The following is an 18,027-nucleotide window of genomic DNA, read 5'->3' on the forward strand; positions in this document are numbered from 1 at the left end:
CTAGTTGTGGCATGCGGGTTTTCTCTTCTCTGGTTGTGGTGCGTGGGCTCCAGGGCACATGGGCTCTGTAATTTGTGGCACAAAAGCTCTTTAGTTGAGGTATGCGAGCTCAGGAGTTGTGGTACGCAGGCTTAGTTGCCCCACGGCGTGTGGTATCTTAGTTCCTTGACCAGGGATCGAACCTGTGCCCCCGGCATTGTAAGGCAGATTCTTTACCACTGGACCACCAGGGAAGTCCTTCTTCATTTCGTTTTGATTGAAAATAATTTCCCCCTTTTCATCTTATCTTTCTTTTAATGTATCTCTATAGGTATTGGCTCTGTGTTTATCCTTGTTTAGCCTTCACTTCTGATAATTTTTTCTTTTATGCTTCATTCTTTCATGAGTTCTGTAATTTTTTTTTTTTTTTTTTTTTTTTTTGCGGTACGCGGGCCTCTCACTGCTGTGGCCTCTCCCGTCGCGGAGCACAGGCTCCGGACACGCAGGCCCAGCGGCCATGGCTCACGGGCCCAGGTGCTCCGCGGCATGTGGGATCTTCCCAGACCTGGGCACGAACCCGTGTCCCCCGCATCGGCAGGTGGACTCCCAACCACTGCACCACCAGGGAAGCCCCTATAATTTTGTTTTTTAAGTCTTCAGCTTCTCCAGCCACTTCATTTTAAGGTTTTTCTAATTCTAATGTATACTGTTCTTTCATTGCTTCTATAATTCTTTTAATTTATTTAGCACATCTTAAAAATATTAAGTTGCAGTTTACGTCTGCTCTGTGGGCTTGTCTTTCTGGCATGCCTCCACGGGACATTATTCTGATTCTTATTATCTTTTTTCCTTATATCAACTCTGTATGGGGTGTGGCTTCAATACCTTTTATTGTTCATGTTTAAGGAAGATGAGATTTCCTGTACTTTGAGTTTAGAAGGTAAGTCAGAATAGGTTTTATAGCATCATGGCTCTTGGTTCCTTTTGTTGTTTTCACAGAATGATTTAAAATATATATATGGCCTCCTACTTTCTGGTATTTGTCTTCTCTGATCACCTCCACAACTTTTTTTTTTTGGCTGCACTGCGCAGCTCGTGGGATCTTAGTTTCCTGACCAGGGATTGAACCCAGGCCCTTGGCAGTGAAAACGCAGAGTCCCAACCACTGGACCGCCAGGGAATTCCCTACCTCCATAACTTTTTGAAAACATCTACATCTTCACTATCCTTTTGCCCCTGTCGTTCCTGTCCTGCTCAGTCTGACTTCTCCTCCCACTAGCTTCCCCTCCGTGCAGGGCTCTGTTCTGGAGAGAGAATGGGATCTCCCATGTGGAGAGTTCTCAGGACCCAGAACTCCTCGGCACCCTCCAAACTTCCCTTGGCCACCTTTCACTCACCCGTAAGCTGGAGACTGCAAAAGTCAACCTGTAAAATTCATCTGCGCAAAGGTTCTCGGGTTAATTGGTTTTCCAGGCTTCCCTGTGAGAACCAGTGGGCGGTCTGGGAGTTCTCCAGACCCACTGTCTCCCCTTCCCTTCCTTCCCACCATTGCTGATAACCCTACTGCTTTTTTTTTTTTTTTTGTCTGCGTTGGGTCTTCGTTGCTGCGCGCAGGCTTTCTCTAGTTGCAGTGAGCGGGGGCTACTCTTCGTTGTGGTGCACAGGCTTCTCATTGCGGTGGCTTCTCTTGTTGCAGAGCACGGGTTGTAGGCACGTGGGCTTCAGTAGTTGTGGCACGTGGGCTCAGTAGTTGTGGCTCGTGGGCTCTAGAGCACAGGCTCAGTAGTTGTGGCTCACAGACTTAGTTGCTCCACGGCATGTGAGATCTTCCCAGACCAGGGCTTGAACCCATGTCCCCTGCATTGGCAGGCGGATTCTTTTTTTTACTTACTTACTTATTTACTTACTTACTTTATTTATTTATTTATGGCTGCATTAGGTCTTCGTTGCTGTGTGTGGGCTTTCTCTAGTTGCGGCGAGCAGGGGCTACTCTCCATTGCGGTGCGCGGGTTTCTCATTTCAGTGGCTTCTCTTGTTGCGGAGCATGGGCTCTAGGCGCATGGGCCTCAGTAGTTGTGGCATGTGGGCTCAGTAGTTGTGGCTCATGGGCTCTAGAGTGCAGGCTCAGTAGTTGTGGCGCACAGCTTAGTTGCTCCACGGCATGTGGGATCTTCCCGGACTAGGGCTCGAACCCATGCCCCCTGCATTGGCAGGTGGATTCTTAACCACTGTGCCACCAGGGAAGTCCTGATAGGCAGATTCTTAACCATTGCACCACAAGGGAAGCCCAATCCTACTGCTTTTGATGTAAGATATTTTCATTACACTTGGTTCAAAATATTCTCTAATTTCCATTGTACCGTCTTCTTTGTTACATGGGTTATTTAGTAGTGTTTGTCTTGATTTCCAAACATATGAGGATTTTCTAATTTTTGTGAACTTGTTGAGACTTAAAGGTCCAGAAAACGATCAATTTTTAAAAATATTCTGTGCATTCTGGGAAAGAATGTGCGTGCAACACTGCTGTTGAGCGCAGTGTTCTGTATATGTCAGTTCAGTCAGTTTATTATTATGATGTCATAATAATACAGCCTCACTGTAGAAGATTTTTTTTCTTCTTATTCTATCAGTTACTGAGAGAAGTGTGTTCGTCTCCTACTGTGATGTTTGTCTAATTCTTCCTTTCATTCTGCCAATTTTTGCTTCATATATTTTAAAACTGTTAAGTGCATATACATTTATATTTTCATATCTTCTTATTGAATTGAGGTTTTTATAGTAATATGTCCCTCATTATCTCTAATAATATTTTCTTTTAAAAGTCTACTTTGTTTGAAATTAATATAGTTATACAAGCTTTCTTGGTTAGTGTTTGTATATATTTTTTTAATCATTTTATCCCCTATGTGTCTCTCTTTTTTTCTTAATTGAAGTATAGTTGATTTACAATGTCATGTTAGTTTCAGGTATACAACACAGTGATTCTGTTATATATTCTTTTTCAGATTCTTTTCCCTTATAGGTTATTGCACAATATTGAGTATAGTTCCCTGTGCTCTACAGTAGGTCCTTGTTCGTTACCTATTTTATTCCCCTATGTCTCAATCTATTTTCTATATATTCTATCATTTTTTCTCTCTGTAGAAAATTTGGATATTTTGTATTGAATTAATCTTTTTTTAAAATTTGTGTTTAAACTGTTGGTAATCTCCTGTTAGCATTGAGCTCCTAATTCCATATTTTATAGTTGCCAGTTCTCTGATGAAATTCTTAATCTTGTCTTTTATTTCCTTGCATATAGTTATTCAAAGTCTGAGGTCTGACCCTTCATAATCTGGAGATCCTATGGTCTTTTCCTTCATTATCTATGCTTTCTCTTGGGCTTTGTGCTGTCTTCCTTCCTTGTTTGCCTGGTCTTTTTTTTTTATATAACAATAAACACCTTTTTTACATGAGCTAACATAGGAGGGAGGAGGATTTATTTGCTTTTCGAGGCCTTGGTATTCCTCAGATAGAATTCCAGCTCCTTGTCCTCGAGCGCAAAGCCATCTGCTTGACCACACTGGCCTGGTCTTGAAGTGATGCATGCAAAATGCTTGCCCTGCTAGAACTGCTCCTCTAGAACAGTGGTCCCCAAGCTTTTTGGCACCAGTAACTGGTTTCATAGAAGACAATTTTTCCACGGACCGGGGCGGTGGGTGGGTGGGGGAGATGGTTCAGGCAGTAATACAAGCGATTTTCAGGCAGTAATGTGAGTGATGGGGAGCAGCAGATGAAGCTTTGCTTGCTCATATCCTGCTGTGCGGCCTGGTTCCTAATAGATTGCAGACCGCTGGGGACCCCTGCTCTAGAAGACTGCTGATTTGGGCGTTCTTCTTCCTTTCTTCATATTTCTTCTGAATTTTCTTTGATTGTTTTTTGTTTAAAGTCTCTTCCTCCTCAGGAGTCAGCTTGGCCTCTTCTTGCAGCCCAGGGGCAGGGCATAGTGGGGCTTGTACCACTGTGGGTACTGTGTGTTGTTGGTGAGCACAATGCCGTTCTGCACCAGGGTCTTGGTATGGACCAGTTCATCGTTGGATGCCTTGTAGACAATATCAGTAATCCTTGTCTTGCGTTTACAGCACGCCGAGCCCCAGGAGAAGTTCCCCATGTCCAGCCTCAAGGCCCAGTACTTCTTGTTGTCTCCCCACACGCAGACTCTGTGTCTGTGGCAGGGACCAGTCTTGGTGTTGGCAGCAGGGCATCCCAGCTCACACTTCTGCTTCTGGTTGTAGGGCTTCCTTTTGCCCTAGGTCTTGTGGTGCTGTGCCAGTTGTCCTGAGAGATGCCCATCGCTCGGCACTGGCTGGAAAGAAGGCTTAGTCCTTTTTAGTTGAGCACTAGCAAGCGTGTATAAAGATTGTTAAAACTTTTTAGAAATAATTTGAGGCCTATATGCACAGAAATCTCTGGTGTTCCTATACACCAACCATGAAAAATCAGGAAGAGAAATTAAGAAAACACTCCCATTTACCATTGCAAAAACATATATATAATACCCAGGAATAAACCTGACTAAGGAGGCGAAAGACTTGTACTCACAAAACTATAAAACACTGATGAAAGAAATCAAAGATGACATAAACAGATGGAGAAATATACCATGTTCTTGGATTGGAAGAATCAATATTGTGAAAATGACTATACTACCCAAAGCAATCTACAGATTCAATGCAATCCCTATCAAACTACCAATGGCATTCTTCACAGAATTAGAACAAAAAATCTTACAATTTGTATGGAAACACAAAAAGACCCTGAATAGCCAAAGCAATCTTGTGAAAGAAAAATGGAGTTGGAGGAATCAGGCATCTCGACTTCAAACCATACCACAAAGCTACAGTAATCAAGACAGTATGGTACTGGCACAAAAAGAAATATAGATCAGTGGTACAGTATAGAATGCCCAGAGGTAAACCCATACACATATGGGCACCTAATTTATGACAAAGGAGGCAAGAACATACAATGGAGAAAAGACAGCCTCTTCAATAAGTGGTGCTGGGGAAACTGGACAACTACATGTAAAACAATGAAATTAGAACACTACCTAACACCATACACAAAAATAAACTCCAAATGGATTAAAGACTTAAATGTAAGACCAAACACTATAAAACTCTTAGAGGCGCGGGCTTCCCTGGTGGTGCAGTGGTTGAGAGTCCGCCTGCCGATGCAGGGGACGTGGGTTCGTGCCCCGGTCTGGGAAGATCCCACGTGCCGTGGAGCGGCTGGGCCCGTGAGCCATGGCCGCTGAGCCTGCGTGTCCGGAGCCTGTGCTCCGCAATGGGTTGGGCCACAACAGTGAGAGGCGCGCATACCACACACACACACACAAAAAAAACTCTTAGAGGAAAACAGGAAAAACACTCTTTGACATAAACCACAGCAAGATCTTTTTTTTGTGTGTGTGTGTGGTATGCGGGCCTCACACTGTTGTGGCCTCTCCCGTTGCGGAGCACAGGCTCCGGACGCGCAGGCTCAGTGGCCATGGCTCACGGGCCCAGCCGCTCCACGGCACGTGGGATCCTCCCAGACCGGGGCACGAACCCGCGTCCCCTGCATCGGCAGGCGGACCCCCAACCACTGCGCCACCAGGGAAGCCCGCAAGATCTTTTTTGACCCACCTCCTAGAGTAATGGATATAAAAACAAAAATAAACAAATGGGGCTTAATTAAACAAAATCTTTTGCACAGCAAAGGAAATCATAAATAAGACAAAAAGACAACTCTCAGAATGGGAGAAAATATTTGCAAATGAAACAACAGACAAAGGATTAATCTCCACAATATACAAACAGCTCCTGGAGCTCAATATCAGAAAAACAAACAATCGGGTTAAAAAATGGGTGGAAGACCTAAATAGACATTTCACCAAGGAAGACATACAGATGGCCAAGAGGCACATGAAAAGATGCTCAACATCACTAATTATTGGAGAAATGCAAATCAAAACTACAATGAGGTATCACCTCATGCCGGTCAGAGTGGCCATTATCAAAAAATCTAGAAACAGTAGATGCTGGAAAGGGTGTGGTGAAAAGGGAACACTCCTGCACTGTTGGTGGGAATGTAAGTTGATACAACCACTATGCAAAACAGTATGGAGGTTCATTAAAAAACTAAAAATAGCACTACCATATGACCCAGCAATCCCACTACTGGGCATATACCCTGAGAAAACCATAATTCAAGGAGAGACATGCACCACAATGCTCACTGCAGCACTATTTACAATAGCCAGGACATGGAACCAGCCTAAATGTCCATCGACAGATGAATGCATAAAGAAGATGTGGCACATATATACAATGGTATATTACTCAGCCATAAAAAGAAATGAAATTGAATTATTTGTAGTGAGGTGGATGGACCTAGAGTCTGTCTTACAGAGTGAAGTAAGTCAGAAAGAGCAAAACAAATACTGTATGCTAATGCATTTATATGGAATCTAATAAAAAAAAAAATGGTACTGATGAACCTAGTTGCAGAGCAGGAATAAAGAGGTAGACACAGAGAATGGACTTGAGGACATGGGGTGGGAGTGCAAAGCTGGGGGGAAGTGAGAGTAGCATCAACATATATACACTACCGAATGTAAAATAGTTGGCTGGTGGGGAGCAGCAGCATAGCACAGGGAGATCGGCTCCGTGCTTTGGGATGACCTAGAGGGGTGGGATAGGGAGGATGGGAGGGAGGCTCAAGAGGGAGGGGATATGGGGGGGACATGTGTATGCATATGGCTGATTCGCTTTGTTGTGCAACAGGAACTAACAGTATTGTGAAGCAATTATACTCCAATAAAGATCTATTAAAAAATAATAATAATTTGAGGCCTAGGATACCAACATTCTGGGATCACCTTAATCCAGTTTGAGTGGCTGAGGTCATCTGAAGCTGGGCCGCCGTGCTTGTAAGAGCTGCTCTGTATCTAGTTGACTGTTACTCGGAGTGAGGACCCATCCCCAGGTGTGGTCCCCCAGCACACCCATCCCCAGGCACTGGAGGATGTCAGAAGCCCTGCTTGGCCGTTCAGCCTCCTCTTCCAGGACTGGCAGTCGTCTGGAGGGGAAAAGAGGCTCCAAAAGCCAGGCTCCTCTCACTCGGAGGCCTGTATTTCTCTCCTGTTTCTGACGCCCTTGAGCAGATGTTTTCTATTTGTTTGGCTTTTCTAGTTGTCTGTGGAAGTTTGGTCTGAATTGTTTAGTCTTTCATTACTAGGATATCTGCTTTACATGTTAACAGATTATTTTTTTAAAAACCTATGGGAGCAAGGGAGATGCAGGGGACCAGATAGGAGACTGTTACAGTAACCCAGGTGAGAGATGCTTGTGGCTTAGACCAGGGTGGTGGTGTGGTGGAGGAGGTAATGAGAAAGGATTGGAATCTAGGTGTATTTTGGAGGTATAACTAACAGGCAGGATTGGCCGTTGGATATGGGGATGAAAGAAAGTGACCAATCAAGGACGACTCTGAGGTTTATAGCCTGAGGGTGAATGGTTGTGTCCTTTTCTAGGATCATGATGACTAAGAAAGGAGCAGTTTGGGGGGCAGAGGTGGGAGGGAAGGAAAAAGTGCAGTTTAGGTCATGTCAAGAGTGAAATACCTCTTAGATGCCTAGGGGAGGTAGCCTGTGGATGGCTGAGGATAAGTGCCTGGAGTTTAGGGGAGATCAAATTTGGGGGTCATCAGCACAGAGGTTGCATTTTAAGCCCTGAGCCTGGATCAGCTCATCGGGGGGAGGACATAGATGCACCAGGACCAAGGACTGAGCCTGGGGCTTCCAACATCCTGAGGTTGGGGTGGTGGCAGGAAAACCAGAGCGTGGTAGGTGGGGGTCCTGAAAGCCTAGTGTGGAAAGCACTTCCGAGGTCAAGTGAGATGCAGCCTTTGTGATGGGAATTTAAATTTTTTTCGTTTGTCTTTTTTGTTTATGGTGTTTTAGTCTAATTAAAATGTGTGTTTCTCTGTGCCTGGATGTAGAATCTTAGTTCTTTCATACTTCTGGCTTCGTGCCCTCTTTCCCATTCCAAGATTACCTGTGTCCATGTGGCACCCATGTGTGCCCACATGTGGGCCCAGAGCAGGGATATGTGGCTCCGGGGAGGGGTGAGCCCAGCATGGAGTGGTCAGATCAGTGTGCCTGAGCTGAGAAGGTGCTGGGGTCAGTGGTGGGGGAAGGGGACCCAGGCCCAGCCCCCCTTTGGGCCTTGGTTTCGCATCTGTGACCTTGAGGTGCTGGGGAGGATTCCTGGCTGTGAGGGAAGAGGCAGCCCCCAGTGAGCTGTGTAGGGCTGTGCCCCAGGGAGACAGGCATTTCCTCAGCACAGGCCAGTCTGACCAGCACCTAGGAGCTGAAGGGTTCACCCCTCGCTGCCCATGGACAGATGGGGAGACTGAGGCCTGAGAGCATTCCCACAGACCGTGGGGCCCTGGGAGGGGCTGCGGAACCCATCAGCCCAAGCCCTAAGCCCTGATGGCAGGGCAGGATCCCGGGGTCACTTGAAAAAGTCCAGTCTTGAAGGGGTTGGGCCAGTGTGTCCCCAGTGAGATGAGGAGTGGCATCTGCCAGGCTAGGCTCCCAGCGCTGCCGGGAGGGACGGAGGGTCTGGCCCGGGCCTGGCTCTGCCTGTTGTAAATGAGCCACTGCTGCTGGGAGGACCCTAGGGAATAATGGTAGCTGGAGCACTTTGTAAACTGAGAAGCACCTTATATACAGCCAGGGGCGGTGTAAATGGCATCACAATTTGCCATCTGTAGAGTGCTGTACACCTGTGAGTGGCTGGACTTAAGGGGCAGCCCGGTGTGGTCTCCAAACTAACCTGTGGTTTGGTGGCAGGTTAGTGGCAGCAGACAGGCCACCCACGTGTCTCCATTCCCCAGTGAATGCTAGCAGAGCAGCCCAGGTCAGGAGGCCAGGGCAGGGGAGCCCGGCCACTTACTCTGTGACATGTTCCCTAGAGCCATCCTCCAGCAGCACGGCTCACCCGTGGATGCCACCATCGCAGCTCTGGTCTGCACCGGGGTTGTCAACCCCCAAAGCATGGGCCTGGGTGGAGGGGTCATCTTCACTATCTACAATGCATCCACAGGTGAGTCCATACGGGACCCCCGTGGGGAGGATGGGCTCGTCCACAGGTGCTAACAGTGAGGTGCTTTTAGACCACCTGAGTGTATGGCCAACCTGCCCTGTCTACCCACGCCCCTTCCTGGGTCTCTTGGTGCCCCTCAACCTCTGCAAAGCCTAAACCAAGTGTTAGTACAGAGGCCAGTTCATGGTACAGAGAGAGAAACTGAGGCCTAGAGCAGGGCCGGGGCTGTCTGAGGGGGACTGTTGATGTGCAGTGAGGCCTGGCAGCCACCGGGGTGCCCCTGACACCCCACACGCCCTGCCCAACTCCAGGGAAGGTGGAAGTCATCAACGCCAGGGAGACGGTACCCGCCAGCCACGTCCCAGGTCTGCTGGACCAGTGCAAGCAGGCCCAGCCTCTGGGCACAGGTGAGGCCCTAGAGGGGCCACCCGCTCCCACCCCACCAGACCACTGGGGCTGACCAGAACCCCCCACCCTGAAGGGGCAGTGCCCCTCATGGACGGCTGAACCACCCTGGCACTGAGGGGTGGCAGCTGGGGATGGGGAGCCCCTGCGGAGGTCCTGACTCCCCGGGTTTTCCCGGGGGAGGGCTGAGTTGGGAGGGACGATCCAAGCAGAGGGCCCACCTCAGCCGAAGGCCCTGAGGGTTCAGTGGAGACGGGTTGGGGGGCTGGGGGTGGTGGGCGGGGATGGGGCCAGTTTTTCTTGTCCTCACAGGCCTGGCCACGGACTTTGTGCAGAGGGCAGTGGGGAGGCACGGGGGTGTGAGGGGGGAGGGCCGTGGTCCCAGGTGGGCTCCAGAGGCTCGCTCTGGCTGCCACGACTGGGGGGCCAGGCAGCCAAGTGTGGAGTGATGGAGAGCCCCCGGGGGCCAAGGGGGGCGGCCCAGGGGCAGGGGCGTGATACCCGTGCCGTGCAGGTGCCCAGTGGATTGGGGTGCCCGGGGAGCTCCGCGGCTATGCTGAAGCCCACCACCGCCACGGCCGCCTGCCCTGGGCGCAGCTCTTCGGGCCCACCATCGCGCTGCTCCGGGGGGGCCTCCGCGTGCCTCGCATCCTCAGCTACTTCCTGCACAGCAGCTACCTGCGCCCTTCCCTGCACGCATCGTCCCTGAGGTGAGCTCTGATGGGGGCCCAGGGCCCCTCCTCAGCTCCTCCTCCAGCCAGCAGATCAACCTTCTGGGGGCCAGGGCCCTGGATGGCCAGTATGTCACTGTCTCAGCTCAGAGACCTCCGGTTCCACGTGGCAGAACCTCATCAGAGGGCTCAGGCCAGATAGAGTTTATGGCAAGGTGATGGGGCTCCCAGGGCGCAGATTTGGGCCCTGCCCCCCCCCTCTCTCTGGGCTGGCGGGAGGGCTTTGGCCACCCCACTCGCCCACCTGGGCAGCCCACTGACCAGGAGGAGTGCCAGGTGTCAGGCCCTGGGTGGACGCTGGCTTGACGGGGGTGGGGGCGTGTCCTCCCTGGGCCTGGGTGATGAGAGACATGAGGGTGTCAGCCCCACCCAATCCTGGAGAATCTGCCCCCATGACCACCACAGCCCCTCAGGACTCCGGACCAGGACTCCGGACCAGGACTCCCTCCCTGTAGGGTCCTTGCAGAAGTGTGGCTGCCCTCCAGGACGTGGCCTCACCCTGGGGCCACCCCCCACTCCCCAGGCAGCTCTTCTTCAATGGGACAGAACCCCTGAGTCTTCACGACCCACTCCCGTGGCCCGCGCTGGCCGCCACCCTGGAGACCGTGGCTGCGGAAGGCGCAGAGGCCCTCTACACGGGGAGGCTGGGCCGGATGTTGCTGGAGGACGTTGCCAAAGAAGGTCAGCACGTGAGGCCCCACAGCCCCGTTCCGCCAGAGAAAGAGGGGTCTGGGCGCCAGGGCGGAGGGTGCGTCCGGTCCTCTCCTCCCCTCCCCTCCCCTTGCCCTGAGAGGGGGCCAGCTGCTTCCAGGGCTCGGAGAGGCCGTTGCCCCAGTCCTGCCCACTGCTGGTCTCAGGGACCTTGCAGTCAAAGCCCCCGAGGAGCAGGGCCCCGAGGGTTAGGGCCACGAGACGGGAGCTATCGGTGGCTGCAGGGGTGCTCCTGGGCCTGGAGTTGGCCACCCTCAGTCTCTCAGAGGCCAGCTTGCCTCCCCCACCTTCTCCCACTCTCCCCTCCAACCTGCCCGTCCCTGGCCTCTGTCCACCCATCCCCCAGCCCTGAGGCCACTGCCCACAGGCCCAGCACCACCCCTCTGGGCCTGGAAGGCTGGGGAACGAGGGGGGGCCCCCACTGTGTGCACCAAGGTCCCTGGCTGACACTCTGCACCTCGTTTCCCCGTCTGTACATGGAGTCCTCTGTCTCATCCCAGGGAGCCGGCTGACCCCGCAGGACCTGGCATCATTCCAGCCTGAGGTGGTGGACGCCCTGGAGGTGCCCTTGGGGAACTACACCCTGTACTCACCGCCACCGCCTGCAGGGGGCGCGATTCTCAGCTTTGTCCTCAATGTGCTCAAAGGTGAGGCCCCCAAGGGCCCAGGGGTCCGGTGCCCGTGAACTGAATTCCAGGCCCAGCCAGGCTCTGGGTAGCCACTGCCTCCTCCAGCTCAGCCCCCTCCTCAGATACTGAAGACGGGGCTGAGGAGTGGGCCAGGACGGTGTGCTCTAGAGCTGGCCTCCGGTGTGGCCCATGCCTGGTCTCTGCTGAAGGGTCTGCCATCATCTACCCACTAAGTGCCCCCAGGTGACCCCGGCGTAGGGCACAGGTGCAGTGGCTCTGCAGGTGGTGAGCTGCCGGTCCAGTGTGTGCAGCTAGGCCTGAGGCCCAGCCTATTGCAGCCTGCAAGGGGGTTGCGGGGTGTGGGGGGCATCCTGGCAGTGCCCAGAGCTGGGGCTGCCTGATGCTGCCTGTGGCTGCCGTAACAAAGTATCACAAATTACCAAAACCTGGTGGCTCAGACAACAGAAATTTATTCTCTCATAGTTCTGGAGCCCAGAAGTTCAAAATCAGGGTGGCTGCAGGGCCACATTCCTTCCGGGGGACCTGGGGGAGAATCTGTTCTTTACCTCTTCCAGCTTCTGGCGGCTGCCGGCATTCCTAGGCTTGTGGCTGCATCCCTGCAATTTCAGCCTCCGTGGTCACACGGCCTCCCTCTTCTCTGTGTCTGTTTTATAAGGATATATGTGATTACATTTAGCGCCCACCCGGATAATCCAGGATAATCCGCTCCTCTCAAGATCCTTAATTTAATCACACATTTGCCATACAAGGTAATATTCACTCTTTTTCCATATAAGGTAGCATTCACAGGTTCTGGGAATTAGGACATGGACAAATCTTTCTCAACCCACTATACAGGATGACCCCCACCTGCGCCCACCCCCTCCCCAGGGTTCAACTTTTCCGCGGAGTCGGTGGCCAGCCCCGAGGGGAGGGTGAACTTGTACCATCACCTCGTGGAGACGCTCAAGTTTGCTAGGGGGCAGAGGTGGCGGCTGTGGGACCCTCGAAGCCACCCGGAGGTCCAGGTGAGGTGCCCTGAGCTGGTGGAGAGCCCCCTTCCCTGCCCCAGGGCTCAGCATGAAGGGAGGGTCAGGCCAACGGGTGCTCCGTCCACAGACCCTGAGAGCCTGGCGGGTGAGGCTGGAGGGATGTGTACACGGTTGGTTCTAGAACAGGATGGCCTGGCAGTGGCCCAGAGCAGGGAGGGTGCAGCAGTCCGGGGACTGAAGGGAGCCCTGGAGGGGCAGGTACGGGAGGGCAGTGGTGGCGCTGCGTCTCTGACACCCTTAGGGGACCTTCTGCTCTGTGACCCCACCTGGCCTCTCACTGACCCCGTCACCTGTCTGCCCACCCCAGAACGCCTCCCAGGACCTGCTGGGGGAGGCTCTGGCCCAGCACATCCACCAGCAGATCGACACCCGGGGTGACCACCAGCTCAGCCACTACAGCCTGGCGGGCACCTGGAGCCACAGGATGGGCACGGCCCACGTGTCCGTGCTGGGGGAGGATGGCAGCGCTGTGTCTGCCACCAGCACCATCAATACGCCGTATGTGGGGCCGGGGGCAGGTGGGCAGGCCCCACTCCATTCCCTAGACCTCAGCCCTCCACCCCCAGCCTGGCCTCCCAGCACCTCCCTGGCTGTGTCCATCGAGTGGTACCTTGTTTTCCCCTCTCCTGTGTCAAAAGCGTCCTACACCCTGACACCTCTGGCCAAAAAGGCTGCTGATGGGGTGGCCCTGAGCCAGGATGAGAACGGGTATTACAACCAGGAGGATACCGTGGTGGGGGACAGGGTGGATTTTGGGGGGCAGGGCCAGGGAGGGAAGAGCAGTTCCAGGATGCTGGAGGGCAGCTGCTAAAACGAGGGGCTTCTGGAGGGCTGGGGCGCAGCCCATGTGTGTCGGGAGCCCACGGCCCGCGCCCAGCTCTGCCTCTGTCCACAGCTTTGGAGCCATGGTGTACTCACCGCGCACCGGCATCCTCCTCAACAACGAGCTCCTGGACCTGTGCTGGAGGCACCTGCGGGGCTCCGGAGTCACCCCCCCTCCCGGTAAGCACAGTGCCCCCAGGCGAGAGGAGGGAAGGCAGGAAGGCTGGGCAGGCCCAGCACAGAGACAGGGATGGAGGGGGCGGCCCCGGGGGGCGCTGGCTCAGAAGCGAGGCTATACTGATACCCGTCCGGCCTCCAGTTCCAGGCGAGCGGCCCCCGTCATCCATGGTCCCCTCCATCTTAGTCAACGCAGCCCAGAGGTCGAAGCTGGTGATCGGCGGGGCTGGCGGGGAGCTCATCATCTCTGCTGTGGCCCAGGTGAGTCTGGGGGCTCCTGGATGGAATGTGCCCTCGCTGGGTGGCCCTGTTGTCCTGATGTCCTGGGAGGGGTTGGGGAGGGTGGCTGGTGCCCCTCCCTCCCTCCCTGCCTGCATCCTTCTCTCCCCCACCAGGCCATCATGAACAAGCTGTGGCTGGGCCTTGACCTGCAAGCTGCCATTGCAGCCCCCATCCTGCACGTGGACAGCAAGGGCCGGGTAGAGTACGAGCCCAACTTCAGCCAGGTGAGGCCGTGGGCCAAGCCACCGCTAGGCAGACGCCTCAGCGCTTGCCTTCAGAGCCCCTGGTGGGGCCTCAGCTTTTGAGTGTGCCCAGTGCACTTTGGCTTTGGGGGCCACCAGGAGTTGAGAAGCTCCATGGGGGAGGCAACAGGCGGCTGGTCTCCACGGCAGGGGACAGGGTGTTGTTCACATGACTCCCAGAATGAGCTCCCCTGCACCTTGGTCCCTGCTCTTTCTGGGCCAGTCTCTCCGTAGGCTACTTTCCCCGGCTGAGGCCTCTCAGACTCTCCCTCATGGTGATCTGCAGCTTTTATCTGCAGGTTTATTTCTAAAGGAGTCTATTATTCCTGGGAGTCTGCAGAGGGATTTCCCTCCAGGGCACTGGGTTCTTGGTTCCCCACACAAGCAGGCCCAGGAGCTGAATTCTCTTGTGGGACTCCCAGCCCCTCCCCTCCGCCTGGGCAGATGGCTGGCCTCCTTGGAAGGTCTCTGGGCTGGCAGATGCCCTCACTAGGGCCCACTTTAAAGGACTAACAGCTTTTCAAGGCTCCAAACTTCATGCCCAGGGTCCATTCAAGCAGCTGGGGTTCAAGGTCATCAAAGCTGCCTTTCCTGTTATGAGCTTCTCTGGTCTCAAGGCCGCCTCCCAGGGCCGTTGGAATTCTGAGGACCACAGAGTGAGGGGCCTTGAGTCCAAGGGGGTGTGTAGTCCTGAGAACCTTGGTCTTTGGGCCTGGAGACTAAGGACCTCAGCCTGTCAGGCCCAAACTCTCAGAGTGCGAGGCCCTCCCTCCCAGCCTCCCTCCCTCCCTGTGCAGGGTCCTCCCCGTGGCAGGAGGACTTGATGCTCTCCCAGGACTCATCCTCTTAGGCCCTTCTCCTTGACCTTGACTGAAGGTCTTTACTCTGTGAACACCATTCTCCAAGGACCTCACCTCTGAGAATTTGGACCTGACAGCCTGGAATCCAGAGAACCCCGAGCCCACAGCCCTCAGCTCCCTGGAAGGTTAGAGTGTTGGCCACACAGCTCAGGGCCTCCCATGGAGAACACGTGAGGCCCTGGAGACCCTGAGTCTCCAAGGGCCCTGAGAGCCAAGGCCCAGGCCTGAGGCCAGGAGGGTCCTTGTTCCTCAGGGCCTTGGAGTTCGGCCACTATGACCCTAAAGAATAGTCTCCGAGGACCACAGGTCCTGCTGTGGCTGTGAGGAGCTGGGCCTTCCAACCTAAGGACACTAGGTAATTAGCACGTCAGGCAGAGATACACCCAAGGCCATAGCGCCTGGAGACCTCGCCGTACCCGTGGCTCAGGTCCTGGAGGCCCTGGTCCTGGGGACAGCAGGGCACCTGGAACTGAGGGCCCTGGTGGGTGGGGGTCCTTGGCCTTAAGTGGGAATGTGGGGCCCAAGTAACACAGGTCTCCACATGCCAGGATCTCTGTGAAGAGTCACAGACTGGCAAGTGTGGGGACCAGGCCCCAAGGCAAGGTACTCAGGCCCTCAGACACCAACACCTGGGCCCTGATGCCCTCCAATTCCACACACTCACCGTCTCAGACCTGAGCCTTTACAGCCCGTGCTCGGAGTGCCTCACCCTTGGGGACCGCTGGTGCCTGTGGCCTGGGGTCCATGTCCTTGGACTCATGGGTGTTCAGAAGCCTCCAGCTGACTCCTCCACCAGCGGGGCCCTGGAGAGTCTGGGACCCCCATCTTCTCATGCTGGTGTTGAGATGGCAGATCCTAAGCTGCCAACAATGCTGGCACCAGGGCCATTCCTCCTGTCCAGGGCAGGAGCCAGATGTTGAGTTGGGCCCTTCTTGTGTATGGGTGACCTGGGACTCCAAAGGGCCCAAGCTCTGCCTTCTAGAAGACTTTGCTTTCAAGGTCCTCAAAACGTTGAAAGCTATCTTCTCCACAGAAGCCCTTGGACTCCTTGGTTGTCACGTTGAGGCCCCTGGTGTCCTTGATCCAGGACAGAAGTGAACCTGCATCTCAGCTTCCTTCTAGTCCGGGCGATGTCCTCCTGTCATATCCCCTGGAGCCCAGGCTTCTCCTCTGGGGCCTTTGGAGTGGGAGGCCGTAGACTCCATGCCTGCAGACAAGGCTGCGTCCAGCGGCCCTCTGTCCTCTCCCAGACCGCCCCTGCCAGTCCTGCCTCCTCGGCCAGGGTCCTCAGCTCCCTGCCCGGGTCCCAGCCCCTCCATGACCAGCCTTCTCTCCTCTCCAGGAGGTGAAGAAGGGGCTCCAGTACCGGGGCCAGAACCAGACCGAGAGGCCCATTTTCCTGAACGTGGTCCAGGCCGTGTCCCAGGACGGGGCCTGCGTGTACGCCGCAGCGGACCCCAGGAAGGGTGGGGAGCCCTCAGGCTACTAAAGAGGTTGCTCCCTCCCCACTGGGATCCCGCCCAGCACACGTCCAGGCTGGCCTGGTCCATGGGACCGAGTGCTCCAGCAGAATCTGGACCCCTTGGCAGGACAGTCAGCCTGGGGCTTCAAGAGGTGGGGACAGCCCAGCAGATGGACGGCTGTGGGGGCTGAGCCCTCCCCTCCCAGAGCCCCTGTGGCCCTGCCCAGACCCCTCCAACCTCCCCAGGCCTCTCACCCAGGACTGTGCCCCCGCTCTCCAAAGCCCCATTCCCCAGCTGTGTATCTTCCAGTCCAAGATTAAAGAAGAGGCTGCACCACGCTTGATTCAGGGCTGAGGTGGGGAGGAGGCCTTCAGAAAGCACGTGCAGTGAGCTGCAGCCCTCCACACACACCACCACGGAGCCGGGGAAACCAGACACGGGCTGGGCCTTCTCCAGGCCGCCCCTGGACACTTGCTGGGGCTCCGCACATGGCTGCCCGGACCCACCCATTGGGAGGAAGGCAGGGGTGTGGCCTGGGGGCACCTGTCCCTGGCTCCTGGGGGCCCTTGGCCCAGGCCCGTCCTGGAGCTTGTCCTCCGTGCCAGGAAAAGGCTGGATGAAGCGAGACCTAAGCCCCCCCCAGCCCCCAACTCCAACATGTTCTCACCCTCGGCACTGTTGACGTTTTGGGTGAGTCATTCTTCGCGGGGGCGCTGTCCACGCACTGTAGGTGGTGGAGCAGCATCCCTGGCCTCCCCTTGCTAGGTGCAGCGTCATCCCACCCCCACAGCCAGTCACCAAACCACCCCCGATTGAGACCCACGAGCCCCCAGCCACCGTGGATGGCTTTGCCAGCTCCTGGGTGCGCCGCCCTCCCTGGGGGGGATCCTGCCCCATGCCGAGTCCTGGGAGCATTGGGAGTTCCTGTTTCACCCCAAACATCCCACAGGGGTGTACCTCCGCCTGGAAGGGCGCCACTACAGATCCATCACCTCCCATTCTGCCTAGAGTTCAGCCGCACAGGACGGGTTGGGTGTTGCTCCTGTGCCTGCTGGGACAGAGTACTACACACTGAGGGCCTTCAGACAACAGACACCCTCGCCGCAGTGCCTCCCAGCTGCATCCCCAGAGCATGATAACGGTGTCCCTACACTCCTGACTCACCCTCTGCCATCCCTGGGACCCTCACCACCCCCTGGAGCCTCAGTTACCACTTGTGAGCTGATGGGTCCCTGCCCAGGCTCTAGCCCAGGTTTCTGGACCGTCAGACTCACATACCTACTCACCCACCCACCCACCCACCTCCCACCTCCAGAGCACCTGGGATCCACAGGCACCTCGGACTCAACACACCCAAGCAGAAGCCAGCTCTGAGGCAGCCGGAAGTTCTCCAGTGCCCCCCTCTCCCCGCTCCATGATAGTCACCCAGTCCTCTCCCACCATCTGCGTGGTTTGGCCTTGGTTCCACCTCTTTGTCCCTTTCTGCCTCCTTGCCGCTGCCACAGCCTCGATCCACGCCCTACTCATGACAGTGATGAGCCTT

The 18,027-nt window shown here is 54.8% G+C and overlaps 1 protein-coding gene and 1 pseudogene across 3 annotated transcripts in view; one reads left to right on the forward strand and one right to left on the reverse strand.

Annotated features, from left to right (window-relative positions):
* Window positions 1-16,770, forward strand: part of GGT5 (gamma-glutamyltransferase 5) — a 25,430-nt gene extending 8,660 nt beyond the window's left edge. For all 3 annotated transcript variants that reach the window (XM_060118975.1, XM_060118974.1, XM_060118976.1), the window contains exons 2-12: window positions 8,980-9,110; window positions 9,422-9,517; window positions 10,030-10,225; window positions 10,770-10,927; window positions 11,458-11,604; window positions 12,478-12,614; window positions 12,946-13,136; window positions 13,534-13,640; window positions 13,780-13,898; window positions 14,033-14,143; window positions 16,364-16,770. In XM_060118975.1, the coding sequence (XP_059974958.1) occupies window positions 9,062-9,110; window positions 9,422-9,517; window positions 10,030-10,225; window positions 10,770-10,927; window positions 11,458-11,604; window positions 12,478-12,614; window positions 12,946-13,136; window positions 13,534-13,640; window positions 13,780-13,898; window positions 14,033-14,143; window positions 16,364-16,510 (1,458 nt within the window). In that variant the 5' untranslated portion in view covers window positions 8,980-9,061 and the 3' untranslated portion in view covers window positions 16,511-16,770. The remainder of the gene's footprint in view (window positions 1-8,979; window positions 9,111-9,421; window positions 9,518-10,029; window positions 10,226-10,769; window positions 10,928-11,457; window positions 11,605-12,477; window positions 12,615-12,945; window positions 13,137-13,533; window positions 13,641-13,779; window positions 13,899-14,032; window positions 14,144-16,363) is intronic.
* Window positions 3,458-4,311, reverse strand: LOC132503133 (small ribosomal subunit protein eS8-like; annotated as a pseudogene).
* Window positions 16,771-18,027: the final 1,257 nt, after the last annotated feature.

This window comes from Mesoplodon densirostris, chromosome 15 (assembly GCF_025265405.1).
Source record: "Mesoplodon densirostris isolate mMesDen1 chromosome 15, mMesDen1 primary haplotype, whole genome shotgun sequence".
Taxonomy (NCBI): Eukaryota; Metazoa; Chordata; class Mammalia; order Artiodactyla; family Ziphiidae; genus Mesoplodon; species Mesoplodon densirostris.